The sequence below is a fragment of the Periplaneta americana genome, chromosome 11 (genome assembly GCF_040183065.1).
Source record: "Periplaneta americana isolate PAMFEO1 chromosome 11, P.americana_PAMFEO1_priV1, whole genome shotgun sequence".
Lineage (NCBI taxonomy): Eukaryota > Metazoa > Arthropoda > Insecta > Blattodea > Blattidae > Periplaneta > Periplaneta americana.
In genome coordinates this window covers 147,038,280-147,063,810 of record NC_091127.1, presented here as the reverse complement: position 1 = coordinate 147,063,810, position 25,531 = coordinate 147,038,280, and the positions used below count along the sequence as shown (strand labels likewise).

Here is a 25,531-nt window from a genome sequence, read left to right as displayed (position 1 = left end):
ATAGTTTATGTATCTCTTTGTTAGGAACACACTTGTCAGCTCCGGACATTCCATAACATGTTTACTGTTTAAAATTTTGCCAATGAAACAAAGCTTACATAAATTCATTAATTTCATTCAGTTTTCTGCCCAAGGGCAGGTCTTTCACTGCAAATCGAGCATTCTTCAGTCTTTCTCATTTTCTGCCTTCCTCTTAGTCTCCTCGTATGATCCATTTATATCTTAATATCGTAAAGGATTATTCAAGTTTTCCCACTTCAGTTCTTATGTTAAGAATTATCAGAGCTTATTTGTCACAACATAACATACTTTCTGAATGGTAGAACCTAGCTACTGTGACATCAAGACAAATGACTGCCATGTAAGAGACGAAGTTGTGTTACTTGGAAATATTATCGCTTATAGGTTAAACAAATAAACCACAACTTAGCGAAGCATCTCAAAATTGAGACATAAATTTATTTACAGATCATAATGACACAAATAATTTATCACATGCAAACATGGGCTACATATTACGTGATGGAAATGTAAATGCAAATATATATTTACTCTAAAAATTTTCTAGTATCGTGCTAGTTAACAGAAGGAATAAATCAGAATTTTCATTAGTAAACATATTATAAATTATACCAACACGGCAAACAATAATCTTCCTTTAGCACCGTATTAATAGCTGTCGGGTTATTGAAACTGTATCCTTTTATATGATTTTATAGTGATGAGAAGGATGTTATGTATTCCCAGATATGTACACATTGAGAACAGCCATGAGGTCGTTTATATTGCCAGCCCAAACACAGATACAATGCAGTACATGGTCTTATTTTCCCAACGAACTGTGCAGCTGCCATCTGTACTGTTGTCCCAGAAACACGAACTTGCAGTATGAAGTCCTGCTCCATTCTTCTGCATTATGGTACATGTTACTGGAAATATGCAAAACAAGATGTCAATGTGCATTCTTAAATCAGTATACATTACAAATTGTAAAAACTAAAGGCCTTGCAGTTTTGAAATATGTTAATAGTACTGTTCACAAAATTTCAGATTTATATTTCTTTGAAAAACTGAAGAGAGGAAAACTTTACACTCAAGAACTGTAACTAAACTGTTCCATAGATTTACCACAGTCTACTATATACAGTCGCGAAGCTTGAGGTGATTTTTTGCAAATCTCGTGATAAAGCGCTCCAAGCGGTTAGCAACTAGAAACAATAGACTGTCCATGGTCGACTTTGGACTGTGTCGTATTTCCATCGAGTGCTAGATCGTTGCGTATTTCACATTGATGCTTGTGAAATGTTCGTTATTGGTTGTACTGAAAATGTTAATGGCTAAAATACAATAATTGGAATAATACTATTTTACTAGAGACATAGAAAAATTAAGTTTGTTTTAATGAAATTTATTGATCACGTTTTATTTTCAATTCTGGTGGGATTATTATTGCTTAGGCCTACTTTTTTTTTTCAGAGGATATGTTTTTAATTATAGCTGTTAATTTTGTTGTTATTTTTATTTGTTACTTTACTAGAGACGTAGAAAAAGTCTGTTACAATCAAATTTATTGATCACGTTTTATTTCCAATTCTGGTGTGATTATTATTGCTTAACCTCATCCCACTTTGTTAACTACGTAAACCTACACTACAAGTACCGGTACACGTAAGTTACTCCATTAATTCATATTTCCATTATTATTGTTGTAAAGGGAAATGAAAATTAATATTTATTGGTTTCATAGTTCATTATCGCTATAATCTTGAATGAGTGAAGCGATTATAGTAAATTTCAGTTCGTTTTGCACAAACAAAAATAATATTAACCTATTTCTTGCAGGTATCTTCGAGTTTATGGTGGAATTTAATATACTTCATTAAAATAATAAATTAACTTTATGCATTTAATATTTCAATAATGGAAGGAAGGTGTTAATTTTTCCAAAAGAACACAACGAAAGTGTAACATATTTTGTCGTCTACTAGGAGATAGTTCTGCGATGATGAGGCGATAATAGCGATCCTAGTGGTGGACAACTACCCATGTTTGCATTTTTACTACATATTGAGCTTCGCGACTGTATATAGTAGACTGTGGATTTACCACTAAGTAAAAACAAAATGAAATTTCTGTTTTATAAATACATTGAAGGCGAATAATAATAATAATAACAATAACAATAATAATTTTTTTTCTTAACGTGAATGATAAGTTTCATAAACGATTGTAGAAAATTTCAATTTTATTAGTCCAAATATTTTAAAACATTTTAAGTGTGACAAGAAAGAACCACTACATGTTAAATATGATTGTTCTGTATACCCTACTGTACATAATTTTAAAACTTATTCCGAAGATTTCTTCTTTTAGGGCAATGGCACAACGAAAAAGGGGGGCATTCCCTATTTTACAGGATGTTTGAGAACCCTGTGCAATTACATATATGCCTACAAACCTTTTGAACAGGGTTGCTCATGATTTAAATCAAATGATTTTTACTGTTTAAATGACATAATTTTTGTTATTTTAAATAAGTTTATTTAATGCCAGCCTAACAATGCACAGGCGTAATAGTTTGAAATTTAAATTGAGATTAACAGTCAACAATGAAGAAATAAACATTACAGATTAAAGTGAGTGGGTTTGCAACTTCGCATACTGATATTTTCTCAAAAAAAAAAAAAAAAAAAAAAAAAAAGTCAGCTGTTGGTCGTAAACAGGACTCTATATGACCACAGTCTACTATATACAGTCACGAAGCTTGAGTTTTGAGGGTGCTAGAAACAATAGACTGTGACGGTTCTATTTTGCATTGCCTGTAATGAGGCGATATTAGCAATCCTAGTGGTGAGCAACTATCTAATGTTTGCATATTTACTACGTATTGAGCTTCACGACTGTATATACTAGACTATGATATGACTATGTTAAAAAAAAAATGTCCAGGTTATCAGGTAAAACTGGTGTCGGAACTAAATCTAAAAAGTGTGTAACTGGAGATTCAAGGGTTTGTGGTTCGGCTGAAACACAGCACTAAATGTTCTGCAGAAGATGAAAATCCTGAAAATATTGACAATACAAGTAAGTAAATGCTTTATTTAATATTTAGCAATAATTACAGAAGGCTATTATAAAATGCAGTGGGCAGGTATTTTAAATCACTGGCTCTTTAAGTGTTTATTATGTTTTTCTTTTGTTTCCAGATGAAAAGATATGTTGGAATTAGTCCAGTGTACCACTAAGAAAGCTTTAATGGATAAGTTCATTACAGAAACTTCTGAAGAATGAAAAGAATTAACTGCAACAACAAATTGCTAGATTTGTAACTAACTCTCTTTAAGAAACTATACACACTTCTGAGGAGCGGTTATAAATCTCCTCCTTGTCGCGATATTGCTGATAACTGATTGGAAATTATTGACATAAAAAAGTCAGAATTGAGTGCTATGGAATTAAAAGATGAGTTTGTTTGTATGACAATGGCTGGTTTGATATTCGAAAAGATCCAATTATTTGTTTTTGTGTGACTAAATAAAATAAAGTTTTTCTAGTGACACTAGTGATAATTCTGGACACACTCACAATAGTCTCCAAGAAACCTAAACTGTAGATGCTATAAAAACTACAAAACAATTCAAAAGTAAAGTCTATAAATTATCTTAAAATATAAAAAGAGCAGATTTGTCTGTGTTTGTCGAATGCGCATCATCATGCTTACGAAAAGGCACTTTTCAGTGCCAATAATTTATTTTGTGTGCACAAGGTTGGAATTTTGGAACAGGAAGAAAAGGCAAATATCCATGTTCTGAAATGTATCCGCTATGTGACATGAGGTCGAAGTATATGACAAGGGTTAGTTGAAGGAATAGCCGAGGAATGTAAAAATATTTCGATTTAAGTTATCTCTCCTATATGTAATGAGGGGATATACCGAAGTTTTTACCCTTAAGATTTAGTATATCATACCTATATATTTGAAAGGCTTTTGTAATTTGGTCAAGGCTCCTAAACATGCTTCTACGACAGATGATGTCCACTGGTTGACTTTATTATGCTGATACGCGTTTCCTCCAATTGAGTTTTCTATTGCTTCTTTAATAATGGTGCTAACTTCATCAACCACAAACTGTGTCTGTAAAAAAAAAGATTTTTTTGTTAAAAAAATTTCAATTTAAGAAGAAAATTACAATATAAACGTGCATAACATGATATAACTTACTTCATCAGTTGTTAAGTCGTCCATCTTTCGGCCAGCTTGTTTGAGAAATCACCTTCGATAACTATCGCAAAATTCGCATGTAAGATGACTAATATTCTTTGACGTTTAAACAATTGTGTGAAATGTAAATTGAACCATTCCTGGTTACTCACAAACGTAACTTATTCACCTTAATTCATAATTCTAATATTCTCATTCTACTATAGAATTTTGGAAGTAGTTTTCTTTTGCCTTTGAGTCTTTAATGTTGGCTACACAGCAATGACCCTGTTTACTGTATCTCGATAGATATCGAGATCCGCGATAAACTAGTAAGTGGATTATGCTAGTTTCACGTTTGTTTTGTGTTGTCAGTATGCTGCACAGAAGTACAAGAAATGTTAAAAATGACATTTGTATGAATGATTCTTAGGAAGTTTTCGCAAAAGTGATACTTCGTCTTTCTTGAATCATGTTACCGATCTAGGAGATGGCACTTGAAATGCAGGTAACCTTTAATAATGTTGACAATTTTGCGTTCATAATTGCTTTATTCATTAAGAGAATGTCAGTGTAATAATTCAGTAATGGTATAATTTGATTCTTTTAATTACAGATTCTCGTTGAATCGAGTTACGTTGGCGAGGAATATGTGGATTGATGACATTATGTTTTTATACATATTACGGGTATGATGCAATATAAATATTCCATCATTAATCGCTGGAGATCCACAGCAAGGCAGCTGTTGTGGCTGTTTATCCTGCTGTGTAGCCTTATATTAACGAATCAAGAACTTGACAACACGAATCTTATGGGGAAACCAGGCGAGGGATATTATATGAAAGTAGAAATTGGTACTCCTCCTCAGACAGTGAGTATAAATAATAATTTTGTCGTAGATTGCAGTTATTTTAAGTAAGAATTAGGGGGGAGTTTCATTAAAGAGCACTTAGGCTCAGTAGTATTTCTTTACATTTCGTTACAACGTTCAGGTACAAATGTATTTATGTGCTTTGCTTCTAGTTGTGTCATGTGTACCTTAAACAAAAGAAAAATTGAGTGTCGACACAGAAATAAGAGTGCAAAGTCGCTGTTCATCTGGGGGCTGGCGGAGAGGTGCAGGCAGGCAGGATCGCTTCATCGAAATGGAAGGCATAGTCAGCAGCGAGGGAGAGCACATCTCATTTTCTCGCATTTCATTACTAATCACAGAGGAAAAGCGAATTTTTATAAGATCGAATCAGTGTCAGGTTAGGTAAAGTTGGTTTAGGCTTTTGGTGTACCGTACCTTGCATATACTCACAATGTCGAAACAAACTAAGCCTATTATTAACATCAGAAAATTATTATATAAAATACATCACGAAACAGACCAAAGCAGGCACTGATTCTTGACGTCATAACTAATGTAATAGGCCTAAACATAAAAATAAAATAATATCAACGCAAAAAATTCTTCTGTGTCATATTCTACAGTAGATCCCTTTTTGTACGTTTACATATTTCACAGAGGAGAGTTAGCTCTAGGTTCGATTCCCTGCGTGGTCAGAGATTTTCCTCTTCCTTTCATATTGCTACCATTTTTATATTATTTTAAAATGTTCCATAATGTTAAATTGTCACTTTCAGTTCAATGTCCTGGTTGACACAGGCAGTACGAACTTTGCCATTGCTGCAGCTCCTAATCCCAATGTTGAGACATTCTTTATTAGTTCGAGGTAAGTCTTTGTTTATTCTTTATTACTTTCTCAGTGAAGGAAAGCATTGCGAGTTGAAATTATATTCAAGTGATCGAAGCATAGTGAGTCTTTGGCAGTATCTTTACACAAGATTAGTAACAGTTATTATTGTATATTGAGATGGATGTTATTTTTTAACTTTGAAATTTTTTTAAGGAAACTTCTACTGCCATTCACCTTCAATTTATGATATTTGATTGTCTAAATGAAAGGGTATCACTTGAGATGATAACACCATTGTATCTATAATTGCTGTGATACAGACAGGATAAAAAACATCAATTATGCAATGCTTACTTTTTCTGGAGCAAAAACAAAGAAATTATATCATTTAACATTTTTCTCACATGGAACCTTTGTGCTGTTATGAATTAGCATGCCATCTATTGGTCTATTGTTATAGGAGGGTTTTCACATTGTAATTATTAGAGCTCGGATTTTATGTAATATGGAAATGAGAAATATGTACATAAATATGTAGCTAAAAAATAACAAAATATGTAGGTAAATAGGATGTAATAAATAAAAATTATGTAACTTAAAATCTAGCGTTATTAGATGTATTTTTGCGCACTGATAAAAAAGTTACAGGTGCACATCTGATTAAACTTAATTTAATTATTGTCTGGAAGCGCAATTAATAATTAAGTGGCTAAGGCGCTTGTCTACGGATGTGAAGTTGCTCTCGGATGTGGGTTCGATTCCCACTTGGGCTGATTAACTGGTTGGGTTTTTTCCGAGGTATAGTATATAAATATTGCTTCCTTAAAGAAGATCTGTTGTCATGTATGGAGCCTAAACTAGAAGTGGCATTTTTAGCAACTACTAGAAAGAAAATTGTATATCTTTTCTTAGTACTTTTTCCATTCATGTATTGTTAGTTCACGAAAGCAGAAGGATCTTAAAGATTCGTAACGAAAACACCTAAACCCTATAGAAACCTAAGCAAAAATATGAATATGTTATTTACATGCAAGGTGTTTCAGAATTCAACCGAAGAAATTTATCTGATTGTAGAGGGGTTGTAGACAAGTAATTTTAGATAGGGAACTCAGGGTCTCCGACGAAAAATATCCTAGATATCAGTTGTTAAAATTGTTTACAGTTAATACTCATAATTCAGCATTAAAATAAAATAGTAGGCTGTGGAATGGTTTCGGACCTTATTAGAGATTGGATGAAGCCCAGCTGTTAACTAATCAACCGTGTTTTCAAAACTTAGCTTTACAGAATCGTAAAATTGCTGCAAATAATGAGATAGTACTCCTCATTCATTTTTATTATTGTACCTATTTTAGAAGAGAATTATCGACATAAAGCTGTGGTGTAACTGGTAATGTGTCAGACTAAAGGGCAGTACTTTCGAGTCTCACCTTGATAATCTTTTTTTTAATCCCATATCTCAGTCAATGGCGTACTGGCTCAAAAATATTTCACGCCATTATGTGCAATTTTGAACCTGCAGACTCCTACTTCCCTATCCCAAATTGCTTACCGCGAATTCCTTCTGTCTTCGGTTGAATTAACATCGGACATATAACAATATAGTTGAACAGTAATGAACATAACTAATCTAGTCCATGATAGTTTGAAAACTAACCTGCAAGTCCGTATTCGAATTTTATTATTGTTATATGTAAACAATTGTACTGTATAATATTGAGTATAAGGTAGATGGTAGTTTATGTGCTCCATTTCAGTGACTGTATATACAATCTTAGAAATATGAGGACTTATGTGTATATATTTATTAACACTACAGTTAATATATAGTGGCAGTGATGTGTAATAATTATACAATAATTACAGTAATAATATTACAATAATCACAGCAATAAAAAAAATAAAATAAACGTAAATTTAATTCTGACTATAAATAAATGCAATAAACCTAGGACTATAAATAATGTGAGAACATATATTACAGTTCCAGCACTTATCTATCCCACTACAAGAAAGTGTCAGTTCTATACACACAAGGTTTCTGGGATGGAGAGTTGGGTAGTGATGTGTTGTATTTTCCATCTTTAAATACGCCTCAAGTGAGATGTGACGTTGCTGCCATACAAACTTCCCATAACTTCTATATGAACGGTTCACAATGGCAGGTATGTAAGCAGATACAAATATAGCAGTTATCATCTTAGTATATTAATCATTGCTGTATTTGACTTGAGTTAAATCCAAATTTTATATGCATTTGGTTGTCTGTGTGGGACATGGTATACGGTAATCATGTAGAGTCGAAATTAATGTTCGTTCAACACTTCCTAATAAAGTGGCCAATTGTTTTGTTGTTAATTTAAAATATGTTGTTGTTGTTTTCTAATGTCAGGCGTTTGACAATAAAGTCATTTGACCTCTAGCACTCCAATATTTTTCAAAGATATTATCATGGTCAGCCACTGAAGCACAGATTTTGAGGTGTTCCAAATCCATGTTAATTTAAAATATAACGTTATCTTTTATCTCATGTTATTATGTAGATTAATGAGGATTAGTAAATAAGGAAAAAAGGATAAACTCATGTTACTGTGTAGATTACTGAGGATTAGTAAATAAAGAAAAAAAGGTAATTGCTAAGAAATAACTAAGATAAATAGTATGTAGTAATATCAGATAATAGTAAACATTTAGTTAAGGTGAGTGCCTGAAAAGCAGAAATGTAACACCACCACCATTAACGGATAATGTACAAAATGTGTATAATTTGATGACAGTATACATAGATACTGTGTATAGATACCTGTTACTTTTGCTAGGAAGGTATGGATATTGTCGTTTTGTGTGTTTAGTCGCATGTTACTGTTGTCACTTGCAGTAGCGGCTGGTGGTCAAAATAATGAGTGTGCTACAATCTCTATATCGGCCTATTGTAGAGGCCTACACTTATGTATTTATCTTAATTTGGAGTCTCGTCTAGTGATGAAATATGAAGTCCATACGACGTTCTTTCGTACTGCAGAACTTGTCATTTGGTGTTAAACCCCTCCATCTTGAACATCATACTCTTTTCTATTGACAGTATTGCAAGAGCAGTGAGAAGATCCTGGGACATAGTGTTCTTTAAAAACGTTTTTATGCGTTTCAAGGAAGAAAAACATATTTCTGGCTCAGCAGTGGTCATTGGTGTTGTAACCAAAATATTTAACAACTTCGATACTTCACAGAATGGATCCTGTAAATTGTTGGATACTATGTATTGTGACAATTGAACAGCCATTTATATTTCGGAAGTCAGGTCTTCCGTATAGAAATCCAACTTGTATCTGGAACACTCTTTTGTTCAGTATAGTATATCTGTTGACAGCAACTTCAACTGGTAGATGGCAGCAGCAGTCGGACACTTGAATTACCAAATACATTGTACATAGTTCCGAATTCTTCCACAAACAAGCATTCTTTCGTTACGCTTTACTTTTGCAATCTCCAAGCTGTGTTGTGCTGAAGCTGACTACAGCACTTTCCCGCGTAAAAATAGCCAATCAGAGCAGTGATTTCAGCTTCGCACATGCGCATAACTGTCTACATTTTTCATGTGGAGCTTTGAGTAGCACAACGAACCCCCTGAGGCACCAAAGAAGGCACAAAGACTAAACACTTTATAACGCGTCATGAACATAACCACGGGAAATTGTCAAATGACAGATCAAATATTATGGTGGTATTACAAATACATTATTTGAGCCAAAATTATCATTGTACTGTAGCACATAAGGACGGGCCGCCCCTGGTCACTTGTAACTTTTGTGAAGGTTTGTTCACTCATTCACACCAACAGTAACATGAATATAAATGATAACTTTATATAAATTAAGGATTGTTGGATCAAATCAAATCAATCTTCTTAATGTATCCAGCTGTTTGCTGACAACATAAAGTCCACTATAGCCCACTGTAGTCTATTCAATTGTTGTTTTTCACGAGAAATGAGGGGTATTTTGAGGATTGTTGGATAAAATTTTGTATTACAGTCGTGCATAAATTGATTTAATCCACTCGAAGTTAGTGCAGTCGGCATATGACTTGGTGTGCTAAACATATCCGTTTGTGTATATCAGTAATTTTTTAAAATCACTTCTATAATAAAAAAAAAGTGCTGTATCAGGGATACACAGGCACGTAGAATATGTCACCCAGTTTCAGGAATGAAACTATAGTTATGTGATTTGTTTGTTTTATTTTGGTTTGGTTTACACATAGAGAGTACTGGTCTATGATAGGAGAAATAATTAAGGAAGGGTGTGCAATTTATTTTGTCTTCATATGAAGCAACATTCCAAAATTAGATCCAGCTCACAAAATAATGTTTCACTATTGTTCACTCAAAGTGTATCGTACGTGTCTATTATCACTTTTGCAGAATTAGCAATTACAAATCAAATAAGTAGTAGTGCAGATCTGTAGAAGCTCTCGATGCTGAGATATTACTGAGAGAGGTGCCTGTTGTGAGAGGATGTGGCATCATTGGGCGTGGTCACACGAATTACATTGGGTCATGGCCTAACTATTTATTTATTCATTCATTCATTCATTCATTCATTCATCCATTGATTCATTATTTATTTATTATTCATTATTTATTATTATTATTATTATTATTATTATTATTATTATTATTATTATTATTATACATACAATTTTTACTCTCCATTAAAGTATTTCATCTAGTGCTGTCCACATTGTTCCATTAATCATAGTCACAATCACCATATGCTGCTATAGTGCATTGAGGGCAACGCCTGAAGCAACAAAAAGAATTATGGCTTCGGGGCATCTTTCCTAGATGGTGATACATGGGTGAATGAAGCAAAATCAAGTACCTGCCATTGGATAAAAAAAAAAAATTCATTTAATTCGTGTAGTAGTCAGACACAAAAGATTTGTTTCTTTATTTATTCGTTTGTCTACTTACTCATATGATGTTATTTAGTCAACTGTCCGAAGACAGGTTTGAACCTCATAAGTGATACCAAAAAAGCACCACTCATGAAGAAACTAAGCTAGGAGATAATGAGGCAGACTGGCCAGTTCTTTTTCTCCTCCATTGCATACATCACCGATTAGCTATATGTTTCACTAATCAGACTTCAGATGCATACAAACAATTGTTTTTCCTCTGACATATCGTCAAGTGAGATGTACTGCGTGATAATAGATTTACATATCAGCCAGAACCTCAATCAGAGGTGTACTTATATATACTTATGTATTAAAAAGGTTTATTGATAAATCTGTTATTAATATTGAGGTTCTTCAGATGTAATTTTGAAACATGAAGGAAATGATAATGTGTACAATGAAATGTTGATTGCAGGGTATTCTGGGACTAGCATATACTGTCATTGCGAGACCAGATCGCAATGTAGTTTCGTGGCTTGAAGCACTTCAGCATGCTAGGAACAACCAAAGTGTCGTATTTTCTCTGGAGCTCTGTGGATCTCCGAACGACGAAAACAGACACACAGGTGTTTTTGAAGTCCTAGGTATTTCGATCAAATATTATTATTATTATTATTATTATTATTATTATTATTATTATTATTATTTTATGTTTATTCAGAGGTGTGTGAGATGATATTGCGGTATTATAGAAATATTGGAATCAAAATAGCAAGAAAAATTAAAATACAGAGTGTATGAGAAATACTTACATTTAATTACATCGTGTGACAACAGTATTATTGTTACAGGAAATGTGACATTACTGTTGGAAAGGCAATTCTTCAAATTAAACAAGTCACTTACAACAATCTGTCAAACAAGGAATTTATCGTATGTCAAGCTATAAATATGTGAAAGATAAAAGTTTGATAATATGTCATTGCAAAAAATTAGTGTAGAATGTGGTAAAAAGAAGTGTTCTCACTGTATTATAACCATTGTTAAATCTCAAATATCTTGTCAAACAGAACTTTCATAAATCAGTTATAATGATTAATGAATAATGCTTAAATTCTGTAATTTCAGATAACAAGCCTGAAGAAACCGAACTTCTGACAGCCCCCATAGTCAGAGAATGGTTTTACGAGCTACTGTTATTAGGAATTAGTGTTGGTGATCAAGTGGTTGACCTTCCTTGTCGGAAATTCAACACTGATAAGACTATTCTGGATAGTGGCACCACAAGTCTTAGGTTACCAAGTGAGGTAGGAATTATCACTACTTCAGTAACAGATTTCACATTACTGTGTACCTTGTGTGAGTAGTTTTACTATATAATACAGATACCACACCACAGTATTCTTACACCAATAAATTCTTTGAATACACCGTATTTTTAAATCTTTTTTTCAGACACCAATAAAATGTCAGTACAACAAACATTGAAGTAACGGTATAATGAAAATTTCTATAAATAATTACCTATTAATTCAGATATGCCTGAAATATTTTTTTGCAATTTTTGTGTATTTTTCAAATTTCATTTAATGCAGTATATAACTGAAGTATTTGTATGGTGTCGAAACGTTCTAGTTGTAACTGGTTGAGCTAGAAACAGGTGTCCTTTTAAAAGGACAGTAGGCATATGAGCATACATTTTGAGGAATAATTGTATACTATGCTTACATGAAAGGAAACAATGTAATTGTAATGGACAATTATTATTATTATTATTATTATTATTATTATTGTTGTTGTTGTTGTTGTTATTAGTAGTAACAAATTATTACGTTATTATTTTATTATAGTTTCTTTATTATTATTACTACTAATATTATTCTTAAGAATGATGCATTGTGGCTGAATTCGTTTTAACCCTGGAATGCTTTCGTCATTGAATAGTACCTTATTGCTATTGATACGTAAAAAATAAGTAATAGGCGAAAAGAGTGTTGAAGTTTCGAGGAGGAGGTTATATTGGGACAGAAGTGACGATACATACAGTATTATGAAGTAGTTGCTGTGGCAATGTCGAAAGACAGGTTTCAGTTAATTTTCTAAAATCTACATTGTTATGACAATGATAATCTAGATAGAAAATAAGACCTCTTCCAAAAATAAATGAAAAACAATAGAAACTTATGTCCGTTCAATACCTCCCTCCAGAACGTCACCAGTCCTCCACTTGTAAACAGATCTTGCTGTGCAAATCTGGCTTTCAGGTATATCTCTCTGTGAAGCAGACTTGAATAATTTCAAAGGAAAAATTGTTCCGGAGCCGGGTATCAATCCTGGGACCTTTGGCTTAGCGAACCAACGCTCTGCCGACTAGCTACCCAGCAACTACACCCGACACTGTCTCAACTTTTCCATTCATATCCACACACCTCAGTGGGCTGACAAGATGCCAGAAAGCCAATTTTGAGTGCACACGAACTCTGTATGACATTTGTAGGCTGTATTATAGTGATATGTCTGTATTTGAGATGAAATTTCGCCCGTAGCATAATTTTCAAACATAGATAGCATTTCATGCAGGGAAAATCCACTAAAATTGAAATAGCGAAACAATTTCAAAATATATGGGGATATGCCTACTGCCCTTCTAAAAGGACACATAAGTTTTCGTCATTGTCATGTCGCAATAAATAGATATTTGGAATGCATTGTTGTTTCACGTTATATTTATGTTTATTAGGAATCATTTGATCTACAACAATTTGTAAAATAATTCCGAACTGTAAAAATATTTAACATTCTTATCTGATTTGCGTCTCGGATGCCATTGCTGAAATAAACGAACAATTCTCACGTCCACATCTCAAACTCAACGATGACCAGAACTCTAATTACCAGCCTTACCACACCTAGCAAGCCTCTAATTAAGACCAGTAGTAGTGATACCTGTGAAAAAGTAAATGCGTTATCTGTAGGGAGGGTAATTTGAAACATTGACTACCTGTCCTATTAAAAGGGTTAAGTTTCATCTCATCATCATCATCATCATCATCATCATTATTATTATTATTATTATTATTATTATTATTATTATTATTATTATTATTATTACATGTTGTTTAGTCATCAGCCCAAACACTGGTTGGAACCTCATAAGTGACACCAATAAGGCACCACTCATGAGGCAACTAATCCAGAAGATAATGGGGTAGGATGGCCAGTTTCTTTCCTCCTCCATTGTGTACATCACTGACTAGTAATATAATTCACTAATCAGACTTGATATGTATGCAACAACAATTTTTTTCCTCTGATGCATATCGTAAAGTCAGATGTACTGCCTGATAATAGATTATTACCCTATTATTATTACTAACTATTAAAACTATTATTATTTTCGTTTAAAGAGTTGCCTGCAGTGTACACATTTTCATTAATGTGCTAGAAATGTACACCATTATCCGTCATTTTCATCAGCAAGGCTATTTTTTAGCAATGTTATGTTTGTGTATAATAACAATGCTGTGTTTTTGTGCAGTTCTGAATTTGTACCCAGTTTTTCTAAATAAAATATTTTAGAATGTCTTCCTTCTCCAGAGCACTGTCACATGTCTTTTATTAAATTGGCTAGCTGGATATATCACAGTGAGTCGTAAGTCTCATAATGCTTACTATAAAATATAAAGGAGTTGTGCTGGGTATAATAAATGACGGGCGTTTTCACAAAACTCGTTATCTACATTTTTTTCGATTTTGAGGTTTTAGCGTATCCTTATGTTTTTGGGTCAGGAGAATCCAATGGTGCTATCAGAATTAAGCTAAAGTTGGTAAGTATATCAGTAAATTGATCTTGAAATAAAAGAGATTTTTCAAAACTCGGTATCTACAGTTGTGTATTTTAGAAAAGAGTTATCTTGAAAAAAAGAAGATTTTGTAGATAACGAGTTTTGTGAAAACGCCCTTGATAGAAACAGGTTAGGGCTAGGGGGAACTATTTTGGTGTGTATCAAACAGACGTCCGTCATTATTGGCCGTCATATTGAATTCAGCTCAATTTTAAATGGAAAGGGTGTAATGTGATACATCAATTAAGACTAGAATTTCACGAGAAAGCAGTGGTGAAAGTTTTTTTCAATCTATCTTTAACCAGTAAAGTGGCACACATCCACTCGACACATACAAATTTTATTTGTTATATCAGTCGTCAACTTATCAGATTAAATTGAATAGAAGGTTAACAACCTTTCAATTCATACTACATAAGTATTTTTCAGAAAAATTTTCAACCTATCAGTAGGTCATCTTCAGGTAGTACTGTACATAATAATAATGAATGTATAATTATATGAACACAAGGTAATATGTTAAATTGCAATTATGAGAAAACACAAGTACATAATTAGTAAATAATGAAGCATAGTATTAACAAAGTTGACATTAATGTAGTCCACAATCAGTGAACATTACATATACTACATTAATGTCAACATTGTTTATACTGTGCTTCATTTTTTACTAATTATGTACTTGTGTTTTCTCATAATTGCAATTTAGCATATTACTTTGAGTTCATGTTATAGGAGTATATTTATTTCGGAATATGTATGATAAGAACTTTCTTGTGTTAAATATTACCGTACCTTGTTAACATGTTTCAACCTATTTTCGGTCATCTTCGGAACTGGTCGTTGTTGGTCTTGGTGCCTCTTGTTTCCTGTTTGGGTGCGTTCGTAGTGTAGAGTCAAAGAGAGTATGTGTTTTGAAATTGAGTTGTGTGTTGAGAATATTGATGGGGTGTGTTTTCGTGTGTCTGTATATTTCATATTGTTCTAGTGTGTTGAGTTTCTGGTTGGATGTGCAGTATTTTCATGTCTGTGTTGATGTCTCTGTAGGTGTGGTTGGCATTTGTGATGTGTTCTGCATATGTGGAGGCGTTTTGTAATTTTGTTATGGCTGTGATGTGTTCTTTGTAACGTGTTTGAAATAATCTGCCTGTCTGTCCTATGTAGAAGTTGTTGCAGGTATTACATTTGAGTTTGTATACGCCTGTGTGGTTGTATTTGTTTGTTTGTTTGTGTTGTTTGTGTGTTGAGATGTTTTTGTAGAGTGTTATTCCCAAGTGATACAGTGTTAAAAGTTGTGTAATCAAGATGTATATTTATTATTATTATTATTATCATCATTATTATTATTATCATTATTATTATCATTATTATTATCATTATTATTATTATTATTATTATTATTATTATTATTATTATTATTAAGTACCACCTGAAGACGATTTATTGATAGGTTGAAAACGTTTGTGAAAAACTATTTATGTACTATGAATTGATAGGTTGTTAACCTTCTGTTCAATTTAATCTGATAAGTTGATAACTGATGTAACAAATAAAATAAAAATTTTCAAGTATTGAAGGTTCCCGTTGCTTCTAACCTTTTTCTATCATGACCAATAACCCATCATTATTGCTCTACATTTTATAGGTGATATAAAAGGACTTTCGACTCATCCGGTATTACGTACATCTCTGGCTGGTGGAAGGAACAATATTACTGTACGTCTGTTTATTTCACCAGTTGTTTCTGGTGTCATAGAATGAATTCATTCAGCAAGCAGGCTGATATAAATATAAAGAGAAATGATTTTATATTTTATAGAACTAAATACAAATATAAATAAATTTGAGAGATAGCAGGCATGGTATATTTGAAAATTCGAAAGAGGAGAATGAAGCATATCACAAGAAGCCTCCTCCAGTCCTTGAAAAGAATGTGAAAGCTTAAAAGGTGAGCAACTAAACTCTGTTGTAGGTATTCAGCGAAGTGGTGAGGCTATTGAACTCCTCAATCACCCAGCAGAGTGTGCCTGTGTCCGATGACTTTTGGATGTTGCAGAAGATGTTCTGTTGGAAGGATCCTTTGGACTGGATGCACTTCCCTAATATTAGTCTCTCTCTTTTTCACTCTGATAACTCGTACTTCGTCTTGGAACTACCTCCACAGGTGAGATTCTCAATGCTCTAAATCTTTGCAGTTCTTTCATGCAGATGAGATCTATTCTTCTGAAGAAAAAGAAGTAAATTAACGAAGATCAAAATTTCTTACCTTAATTAAATGTGAACTAAGTAAAAGCAAATACTAATACTATTCAAGTGTAAACGTGAGAATTATGGAAATCCGTGATTTTTTGCACACTAAAAGAACAGCAAACAACCATTTCAAGAATTCCCAATTGTACAGGGTGGGGCATGGGAACCAAGTGTTATTTAAATGGCTTGTACTCGGTCATTATGAAAGGGAGAGACGTGCGGCATGTGACATTCCATTCCGTGGCTCGTAGCATTTCACCTGCAGTCGGCATCATGGAGCAGTGGATGCATGTTTGTGTATGATTGTTTTGTTAGAAATGGCGAGTCGGTGACCTCGATACGGCGTGAGTTTTGCTAGATTCAATATTAATCGCAATGATTCTGTTCCCATGCGTGACACAATCTTATGTTGGGTTAAAAAATCTTAAAAAAAAAAAAAAAAAAAAAGGCGCAATACTGAAGAATAAATTGCCCGGCCCCCAACACAGAGTGCGTACTCCAGAAAATTTTCAGTCAGATAAGCGATACTGCACAGCCCAGGCCGCTCTGCTCGAAGACATTCAACTGCTCTTGGAACCAGCAATCATACGGTAAGACGGATTTTGCATGGTGATTTACTTTTACATCCATACCAGATAGGTGGTTTCAGCAAGATGGGGCCAAGGCGCATACCTCCAGAGCGTCAATGGCGGTTCTTTGCCTCCTGTTTTCCAATCGTCTCATTTCGAGATTTGGTGATGTTCCATGGCTCCCTGGGTCCCCTGTCCTGTCCACGTGATTTTTTTCTATGTGAGTACCTAAAGGCACGTGTTTACGAGGATAAGCCCCGAATATTAAATGAATTAAAGGACACAGTACGTCAACATATCACCCAAATCAACAGAGATCCCCTGGAAAGAATAGAGGTGAATTTTCGTCAGCGCCTTAAACAGTGCGTCAACACAGACGAACATCACATGCCAGATGTAATTTTCCGCTCATAATTGAAATGGTATGTTCTCAAAAACGTTGTTCTACGAATAAAATGTGTTGAAAACAAAAACTAACTCTTTTATGATTATTTTAAAAACACTTGGTTCCTATGCCCCACCCTGTAGAAGTTGACTTTTTCTATAAAATAGCGCTTAAAATTAAACTTGGTTCATTAGTGTGTAAAATTCTACCTGCACAAAAGGTTTTGGGACGCACTGTCTACACAGTTTCATGTGTCACATAATCTTACGTAAGAAACAAAATAATGAAAAAAATTTGTTGGAACCAAATTGTCAGTAAGTCATCATTTCTTATTATTTTTAAATTAAAGATACATTCATTTTTTAGTAAAAATTATTATATTTTTTGTGCAGTATTTTCAGTTGGATTGACTTGTAGGTACTGAAGGTATAGAATATGAACAAAATCTGTCCAGTGATATATATAGATGATGTTCCGAAAGTCATTTTTTTGGGGGGTATTAGAGATGCTCAGAATGTGTATTTCCATGACAGTCTTGAAATTTTTTTGTAGTACTTATCACAGTGGGTACCTTTTTTATATTTCGTATAATGAGAAAGTAAAACTAAAGATAAAATTAAAATTTATGTCACCTTCGTTGTGATTGTGTTACAGTCGTACATAAGAAAAGTATCTGACAAATCAGAAGCTTTGGGTCTGCAGAACTGCTACAAGTTTTCCATCGAATCTTCCAACACAGGAACAGTTTTAGGTGGGTTGATTGCATAAGAGAATAAAAGTGAGATAGTCTGGTAAATATTAATTTAGAGCATAAATGTTATATACAAGGTGAACAGTAAGTATGGAATATTGCTAATAACTTTATAATGTGAATGTAGGTACGGTACGTAGCTCTCTAACGCTCTTTTTTAACAATCAAGTTATTTTCTCTTTTGCTGCCCAGTAATTAGATGTAAGATTTGTATTTTTTTGAAGTGCTTGATAGTGTGTTAAATGATTCATATCCATTTCTTCTTCTTGAGAACACAATACACAATTTGGAGTAGACAGGATGCCAGTCCTATGTAAATGTTTACCCAGATAATCATGACCTGTAAGGAGACTGAACATGGCCACAGCAGATTTACGTGGTAGGTCAGGATTAAATCAGGTCTTCCTAGTAAATTTTTACAATGGGAATATTCTGTAATATTTAATACTTGAACATTATAATTATTTTCAATTTTAGTTTTAATAATTTGTTTTATTGAATAATATGAAAAATTATAGTTTTGTCTTTGTTCAGTTTTAATGCTTTTCTTTGCTAGAATGTTGTTGTTGTTGTTTTCTAATGCCAGGCGTTTGACAATAAAGTCATTTGACCTCTTGCACTCCAAAATTTTTCAAAGATATTATCATGACCAGCCACTGAAGCACAGATTTTGAGATGTTCCGAATCCATTTCTTGGTTTGAGTTGCACAATGGGCAGTTAGGGGACTGATATATTCCAATTCTATGCAGGTGTTTGGCCAAACAGTCATGGCCTGTTGCCAATCTAAATGCAGCTACAGACGATTTTCGTGGTAAATCGGGAATTAACTGTGGATTATGATGCAGAGAGTTCCATTTTTTCCCTTGAGATTGTGTTATCAAATTTTGTTTGTTGAACTCTAAGTATGTAGATTTAATAAATCTATTCACAGAGTAATACGTAGACTGTCTCATACACAACATTTTAGACTTTTTGAAGAGCAGATAGAGCAGATTTGAGAAATTATCCTGAAGAATCTATTTCAAACGCTTCAAGATTAAAATTTATTACCGTAAAAAAATTTCATCATTGCATCTGAGTGGTATTTTTTTGTTACAACCCGTAAGAAAGGGACATTGCTGGAGCGGGGAGAGTGGTGATAAAGAGATTGCCAGGTGCAGTAAGTCTCCAAAGACTATAAGAGAACCAAGTATTGATGATGAGACACTGCATAAAATGGGGGAAAGAAAATATTTCAAAAACTGTTTGTCATTTCCATTTTCATTTTATACTTTAATATTTAGTTCATTGTCTTGGCCAGTAGAATCATAATATGATTGTGTTCTGTTGAATTTTGCAGGAGTTGTAGTGATGGAGGGTTTCCGAATAGTTTTCAATAGAAGCAGCAAGACCGTTGGTTTTGCGAAATCTCACTGTGGGCCTTCAGTGAATTTGTTTGGACCAGTAACAACAAAAACAGGTACGGTTGCTCTTGAAGTCGATTTTATTTTTTATGTATTTATTTTTTTTTAAGAAACTGAGAAAAGAAATACGGATACAAAATTCTACCTTAATAATAGTAATATACGTTACAAGAGCGGTATGTTGACGTTTTCATGTTCTTGGAAATTAAAAAAGCTCAACTACGTTTCGCTTTTTCAATCTTTTCCTCGACCATGAAAACATCAACATACCGCTCATGTACCATACATTATTTTGTGCGAAGATCGTTTATTACATACCTGAAAGAGGAATTTCTAATTAGTTGCAATGAAATCTCCATCTTGGTTTCTGTTTAATGACGGCAACTTCGGAAAACCAAAATATCTTTCTTCAACATTGTTGCTATAAAATGTTTTCTGTGTTTACTATACTCCAGCAGGCCGTGATATACGTCTGTCGTTTTTTACTCCCAGTCTGTAAATGCGAACTTAAAACAAACGGTAAGGTTATGTAATGATTTATTTTTCATTTTAATATTTTAACAATATTATTTATATAACATATTGCAGTAATAACATCAACATCTGGAATCTTGTTGATTTTTTCACGGCTTCCTTAATGTTACTTGTATCAGGAATGCAATAAGTTTCGTGGAGTAGTAGACTTTATTTAATTTTTGCAAATATTTAAAAACAATAATAAACATTGCAATTTAGGTGAAATTGCAGTGGTAAGTTTCCAATTTATAATTATTACTATGTTAAATGTCTCTAAAAATAATATGTAAAAAGCCTAAAGCAGTAAAATGAATGTCGCGCTTAAGCGGTAAGAAGAGGGAAATTGTTATGTGTGTTACGTTGGGAATACTGAATGTGGTATTTCACACTTACCGCGTATTGGTTCTGTGCGGAAAACAAGCAAATACGCACGATCTCGCACAAAAATGTTTATATTTGAAACCAAAAGAAATTAAAAAATAACGTTTGCTAAATAAATTTGTTGTTTGTAATGGTGAACCACTGAATTTAATCCATTAGTCTCGTAGCTTCCCAATACAGTTGAACAATTTTTTATTTTTGGCCGCAGTTAAGTTTCCTGCACACCTTCAGGTGAGCAATATTCATGACGAAGCAGTGAGGGAAGTGAAACAGTATGCGACGGTATGGAATACCGCCACTGGTTTGTATGATCAGAAAACATACCATTAGTGAAAAATGACATACCGTCACTGAAAAAATGTGATCCGTAAAAAATTGTTTATACATTCTTTCACAGCAAAGAGTGCTATCTGTTTGCTTCTGAGATCTAAACCACAGCCTTCTGGAATTTGTATTCATTGCGTATTTAGACACATTTATTTGATAAGTCAACCTCTGGAATGCTTCCCCCGTTAAAGTAAGTACAGTGCATATCCCTTTCAGTTCTTCGGTAAAAAATCTTGGCATTCACATGGATAATAATCTCAACTGGGACATGCAAATCACAGAAACCTGCAGAAAAATATATTCTATTATCCATGTGCTAAAAAGGATAAATGTTCATCTTCCCTCTTGCCTAAAAAACTCTCTTGTGCAGATGCTTGTATTTCCCTATTTTGACTATGCTGACATTTTACTGACTAACCTTTCCAGCGACAACAAAATGAAACTTCAACGCTCTCATAATTTGTGTGTACGTTTTGTAAGCAATGTTCGTAAATATGATCATATTACTCCATCCCTGGAAACAATAGGTTGGCTTAAACTAGATGAGAAAAGAAATTTACATTCACTTCTCCTTCTCTTCGAAATCTTGAACTCTTCTATTCCTTCGTACCTGTCGTCTCGCTTCACTTACCTTTCTTCCCACCACAATCTGAACACACGCTCTCGCCATGAAACAATACTAACAATACCATCCCATCGCACCTTCTCATACTCATCCTCTTTCACAATAGCCCTGCCAAGACTCTGGAATTCGTTACCTGCTAGCATCAGGGACTGTCGAAATAAAATTGAATTCAAACGCAAACTTACTAGGCACTTGGTCAGTAATTGAGACTCGTTCAGACATGGTTTCTTGTAAATAGTTCTCTTAATCTGTCACAAAATATCTCAGTATATGGTAATTTCATCACTGTAGAATTTTGTTATTCTAGGTTTAATTTGTAATTCAGTAAATACAAAAATATTCTTTGTTCTTAACTTCTATGATAAATTGTCTAGCTTTCATTAATCAGGTAATCTTGTCGTACTTTAATTCTTATTGTAATTGTAATTGTAAATTTAATATAATTGTAATTTTATTCTTCATATTATAGTTGTAATCCCCTGGTAGAGGGGCAGAGAAGGCCTGATGGCCTTATCTCTACCAGGTTAAATAAATAAATACTACTACTACTATTACTTAACAACTGTAGCATTTTAAGTATAGAAGGCTGTGATCTGTGTGTACCTTGTGGTGGCCATTGTTGCTAGTGACAAATATCATTAGGGTTACATAAGTACGAGGGGGATCCAGGAAATAACGACCGTTCGCGCATACCCACCGCGCAGCTGACTCCCCTTCCTTGTTTGAAGGTCAACTGGCTTCCTTAACATGTGTTCTCATAATGTTGTGAGTACTGGTTGCAACAAGTCGCCATTGTGCATTTTGTGTTACTTCAAAATGAACGACGTGATTGATAATCCCGCCGACTGTGAGGTGAGGAGTGTGATTCGATTTTTGAATGCCCGACATTTGAAACCTGCAGAAATTTACCGGCAATTGAAAGAAGTGTATGGTGATACTGTAATGAATGAAAAAAATATGAGAAAATGGTGCGAAATGTTCAACAATGGGCGAACAAATGTCCACGATGAAACTTGACCCGGACGCCCATCACTCATCACTTAAAGTGAACGACAGAATCTTGCAAGACAGGCGCACATTACTCGACGAATTGCATATTGCCTTTCCTGACATTTCTCGTTCTTTGCTTGGTGAAATTGTGTCGCAACATCTTGGCTACCACAAAATCTGTGCACGATGGGTTCCACGGCAACTGAGTGACCAACACAAAACTCAGAGAATGGCCTCAGCATTGACATTCTTGATGCGATATCACACAGATGGAGACGCCTTTCTTGATCAAATCGTGACTGGTGATGAGACCTGGGTGTCTCAAAACACCCCAGAGACCAAGCGCCAATCACGTTAGTGGCATCATCCCTCATCAAGAACCAAGAAAATTCAAACAGAGTATCTCAACACAAAAAGTCATGGCTACTGTCTTTTGGGATCGCAAAGATGTTCTTTTGCTGGATTTCATGCCAAAAGGCGCTACGATCAATGCAAATCGTTATTGTGAGACTTTACGAAAACTACGGCGAGCCATCCAAAACAAGAGGCGAGGAATGCTTTCGAGAGGAGTTGTGCTTCTTCACGACAACGCCCGCCCGCACACTGCTGCTTCAACTCGAGAATTGCTGGATCAATTTGGTTGGGAAATCTTTGATCATCCACCCTATAGTCCAGACCTTGCTCCTAGCGATTTTCACCTTTACGCTAAGCTGAAAGACTTTCTGGGTGGTACGCGTTTTGGAAGTGATGAAGAGTTGAAGAAGACAGTGAACACCTGGCTTAATGAACTGGCGGCAGAGGAGTATAGCACGGGAATTCTAAAGCTAGTGAACAGATACGACAAATGTTTAAATGTCGGTGGTGATTATGTAGAGAAGTAAAGGAAGCTTCAGTTATGTAACAGACTTTGTTTTTTTTCAAATAAATATATATATTTTTTTAATTATTACAACAAAACGGTCGTTATTTCCTGGATCCCCCTCGTACTATTTTAAGTATTCGCACTTTGAAGCTCCAACATTATTTGAAATGATAAGTCTCAATGGACATTGCGAAATAATGCAGTAAATAAATGAAGCAAATTGAAATTATTTTATTAAGAAATGTAAAGTGCTGCATAAGCTTCAAAGACTCGTGTTAATGACTAAATGAAACAATTTATTGTACATATCATGTATGTGTATGTTCTAAAGGAAGGGAGGGTAGGCCTACGCCTTTCTAAATCGAGGTATGCCAGGGGAAAATCTTGGGATAGCATACCGCCTCTGGTTTTGTCCCACTTCTCGAACTATGATGAAGTATGTATGATTCCATATGGTTCATCTGGCAGGCGTGAAGATTGTCACTATTTGTAGATGGGCTGCCAAGCAGTCATGCCTGACAGTCAGTCAAAATATGGCCACATTATTTTCTTGGTTTGTTTTTGTATTCTTTCCATATGTTCTACAATCAGTTTCAAATTTTTTCCATTGTAATGTAGTAAATACCATGTATGTACGGGCTACATCAGCTTCTTGTCTATGCAGATGACGTGAATATGTTAGGAGAAAATACACAAACGGTTAGGGAAAACACGGAAATTTTACTTGAAGCAAGTAAAGCGATCGGTTTGGAAGTAAATCCCGAAAAGACAAAGTATATGATTATGTCTCGTGACGGGAATATTGTACGAAATGGAAATATAAATATTGGAGATTTATCCTTCGAAGAGGTGGAAAAATTCAAATATCTTGGAGCAACAGTAACAAATATAAATGACACTCGGGAGGAAATTAAACGCAGAATAAATATGGGAAATGCGTGTTATTATTCGGTTGAGAAGCTCTTATCATCCAGTCTGCTGTCCAAAAATCTGAAAGTTAGAATTTATAAAACAGTTATATTACCGGTTCTTCTATATGGCTGTGAAACTTGGACTCTCACTCTGAGAGAGGAACATAGGTTAAGGGTGTTTGAGAATAAGGTGCTTAGGAAAATATTTGGGGCTAAGCGGGATGAAGTTACAGGAGAATGGAGAAAGTTACACAACACAGAACTGCACGCATTGTATTCTTCACCTGACATAATTAGGAACTTGAAATCCAGACGTTTGAGATGGGCAGGGCATGTAGCACGTATGGGCGAATCCAGAAATGCATATAGAGTGTTAGTTGGGAGACCGGAGGGAAAAAGACCTTTAGGGAGGCCGAGACGTAGATGGGAGGATAATATTAAAATGGATTTGAGGGAGGTGGGGTATGATGATAGAGACTGGCTTAATCTTGCACAGGATAGGGACCGATGGCGGGCTTATGTGAGGGCGGCAATGAACCTTCGGGTTCCTTAAAAGCCATTTGTATGTATATGTATGTATGTAATGTAGTAAATATTTTCCAAAAAAAGTTATGTTTTGTGTAATTTTTATGAGCCTTACAGATTCAATGTTCAAAATTATTTTTATTGGATTCTTGTTCCCTTGCACTTGTACATAGGAAAGTAGATGTGTTTACCTAAACTTTGCTAAAGAAACATAATGGCGTCTCTTATACTTACATGTAATAGTATTATTATCAATGACAGTAAACTGACTAGGCTAGTCTGCTTTGTTTCTGCCTCATTCTACATGAAGTGCTGCTACTGCATGACTGTCACAAGTACATTAGAGTAATGTACATTTTTTTAGAACCAAATATTGGCTAAATATTAATATTATGCAACTTGTCC

General features: G+C 34.3%; 2 protein-coding genes across 4 annotated transcripts in view; one reads left to right on the top strand and one right to left on the bottom strand.

Moving 5' to 3' along the window:
* Positions 1-426: 426 nt before the first annotated feature.
* Positions 427-4,493, bottom strand: Dlc90F (dynein light chain 90F). Its single transcript, XM_069840212.1, has 3 exons — positions 4,223-4,493; positions 3,970-4,135; positions 427-929 (listed from the first exon to the last, which is right to left on the bottom strand). The coding sequence occupies exons 1-3, from the start codon at positions 4,244-4,246 to the stop codon at positions 781-783; spliced, it is 339 nt and encodes a 112-aa protein (XP_069696313.1). The 5' UTR covers positions 4,247-4,493; the 3' UTR covers positions 427-780.
* Positions 4,494-4,500: 7 nt separating this feature from the next.
* LOC138709439 (beta-secretase 1-like) overlaps positions 4,501-25,531 on the top strand; it is a 42,797-nt gene continuing 21,766 nt past the window's right edge. For all 3 annotated transcript variants that reach the window (XM_069840206.1, XM_069840205.1, XM_069840204.1), the window contains exons 1-9: positions 4,501-4,709; positions 4,818-5,075; positions 5,834-5,922; positions 7,871-8,051; positions 11,261-11,429; positions 11,914-12,092; positions 16,603-16,794; positions 18,489-18,585; positions 19,926-20,045. In XM_069840206.1, the coding sequence (XP_069696307.1) occupies positions 4,893-5,075; positions 5,834-5,922; positions 7,871-8,051; positions 11,261-11,429; positions 11,914-12,092; positions 16,603-16,794; positions 18,489-18,585; positions 19,926-20,045 (1,210 nt within the window). In that variant the 5' untranslated portion in view covers positions 4,501-4,709; positions 4,818-4,892. The remainder of the gene's footprint in view (positions 4,710-4,817; positions 5,076-5,833; positions 5,923-7,870; positions 8,052-11,260; positions 11,430-11,913; positions 12,093-16,602; positions 16,795-18,488; positions 18,586-19,925; positions 20,046-25,531) is intronic.

Coding starts and splice junctions, on each gene's coding strand:
- Dlc90F (XM_069840212.1), bottom strand. CDS start 4,246: ATGGACGACTTAACAACTGATGAA. Junction 4,136..4,222: donor ACGACTTAACAACTGATGAA/GTAAGTTATATC, acceptor TTTTTTTTACAG/ACACAGTTTGTGGTTGATGA. Junction 930..3,969: donor AAAGCCTTTCAAATATATAG/GTATGATATACT, acceptor GCATATTTCCAG/TAACATGTACCATAATGCAG.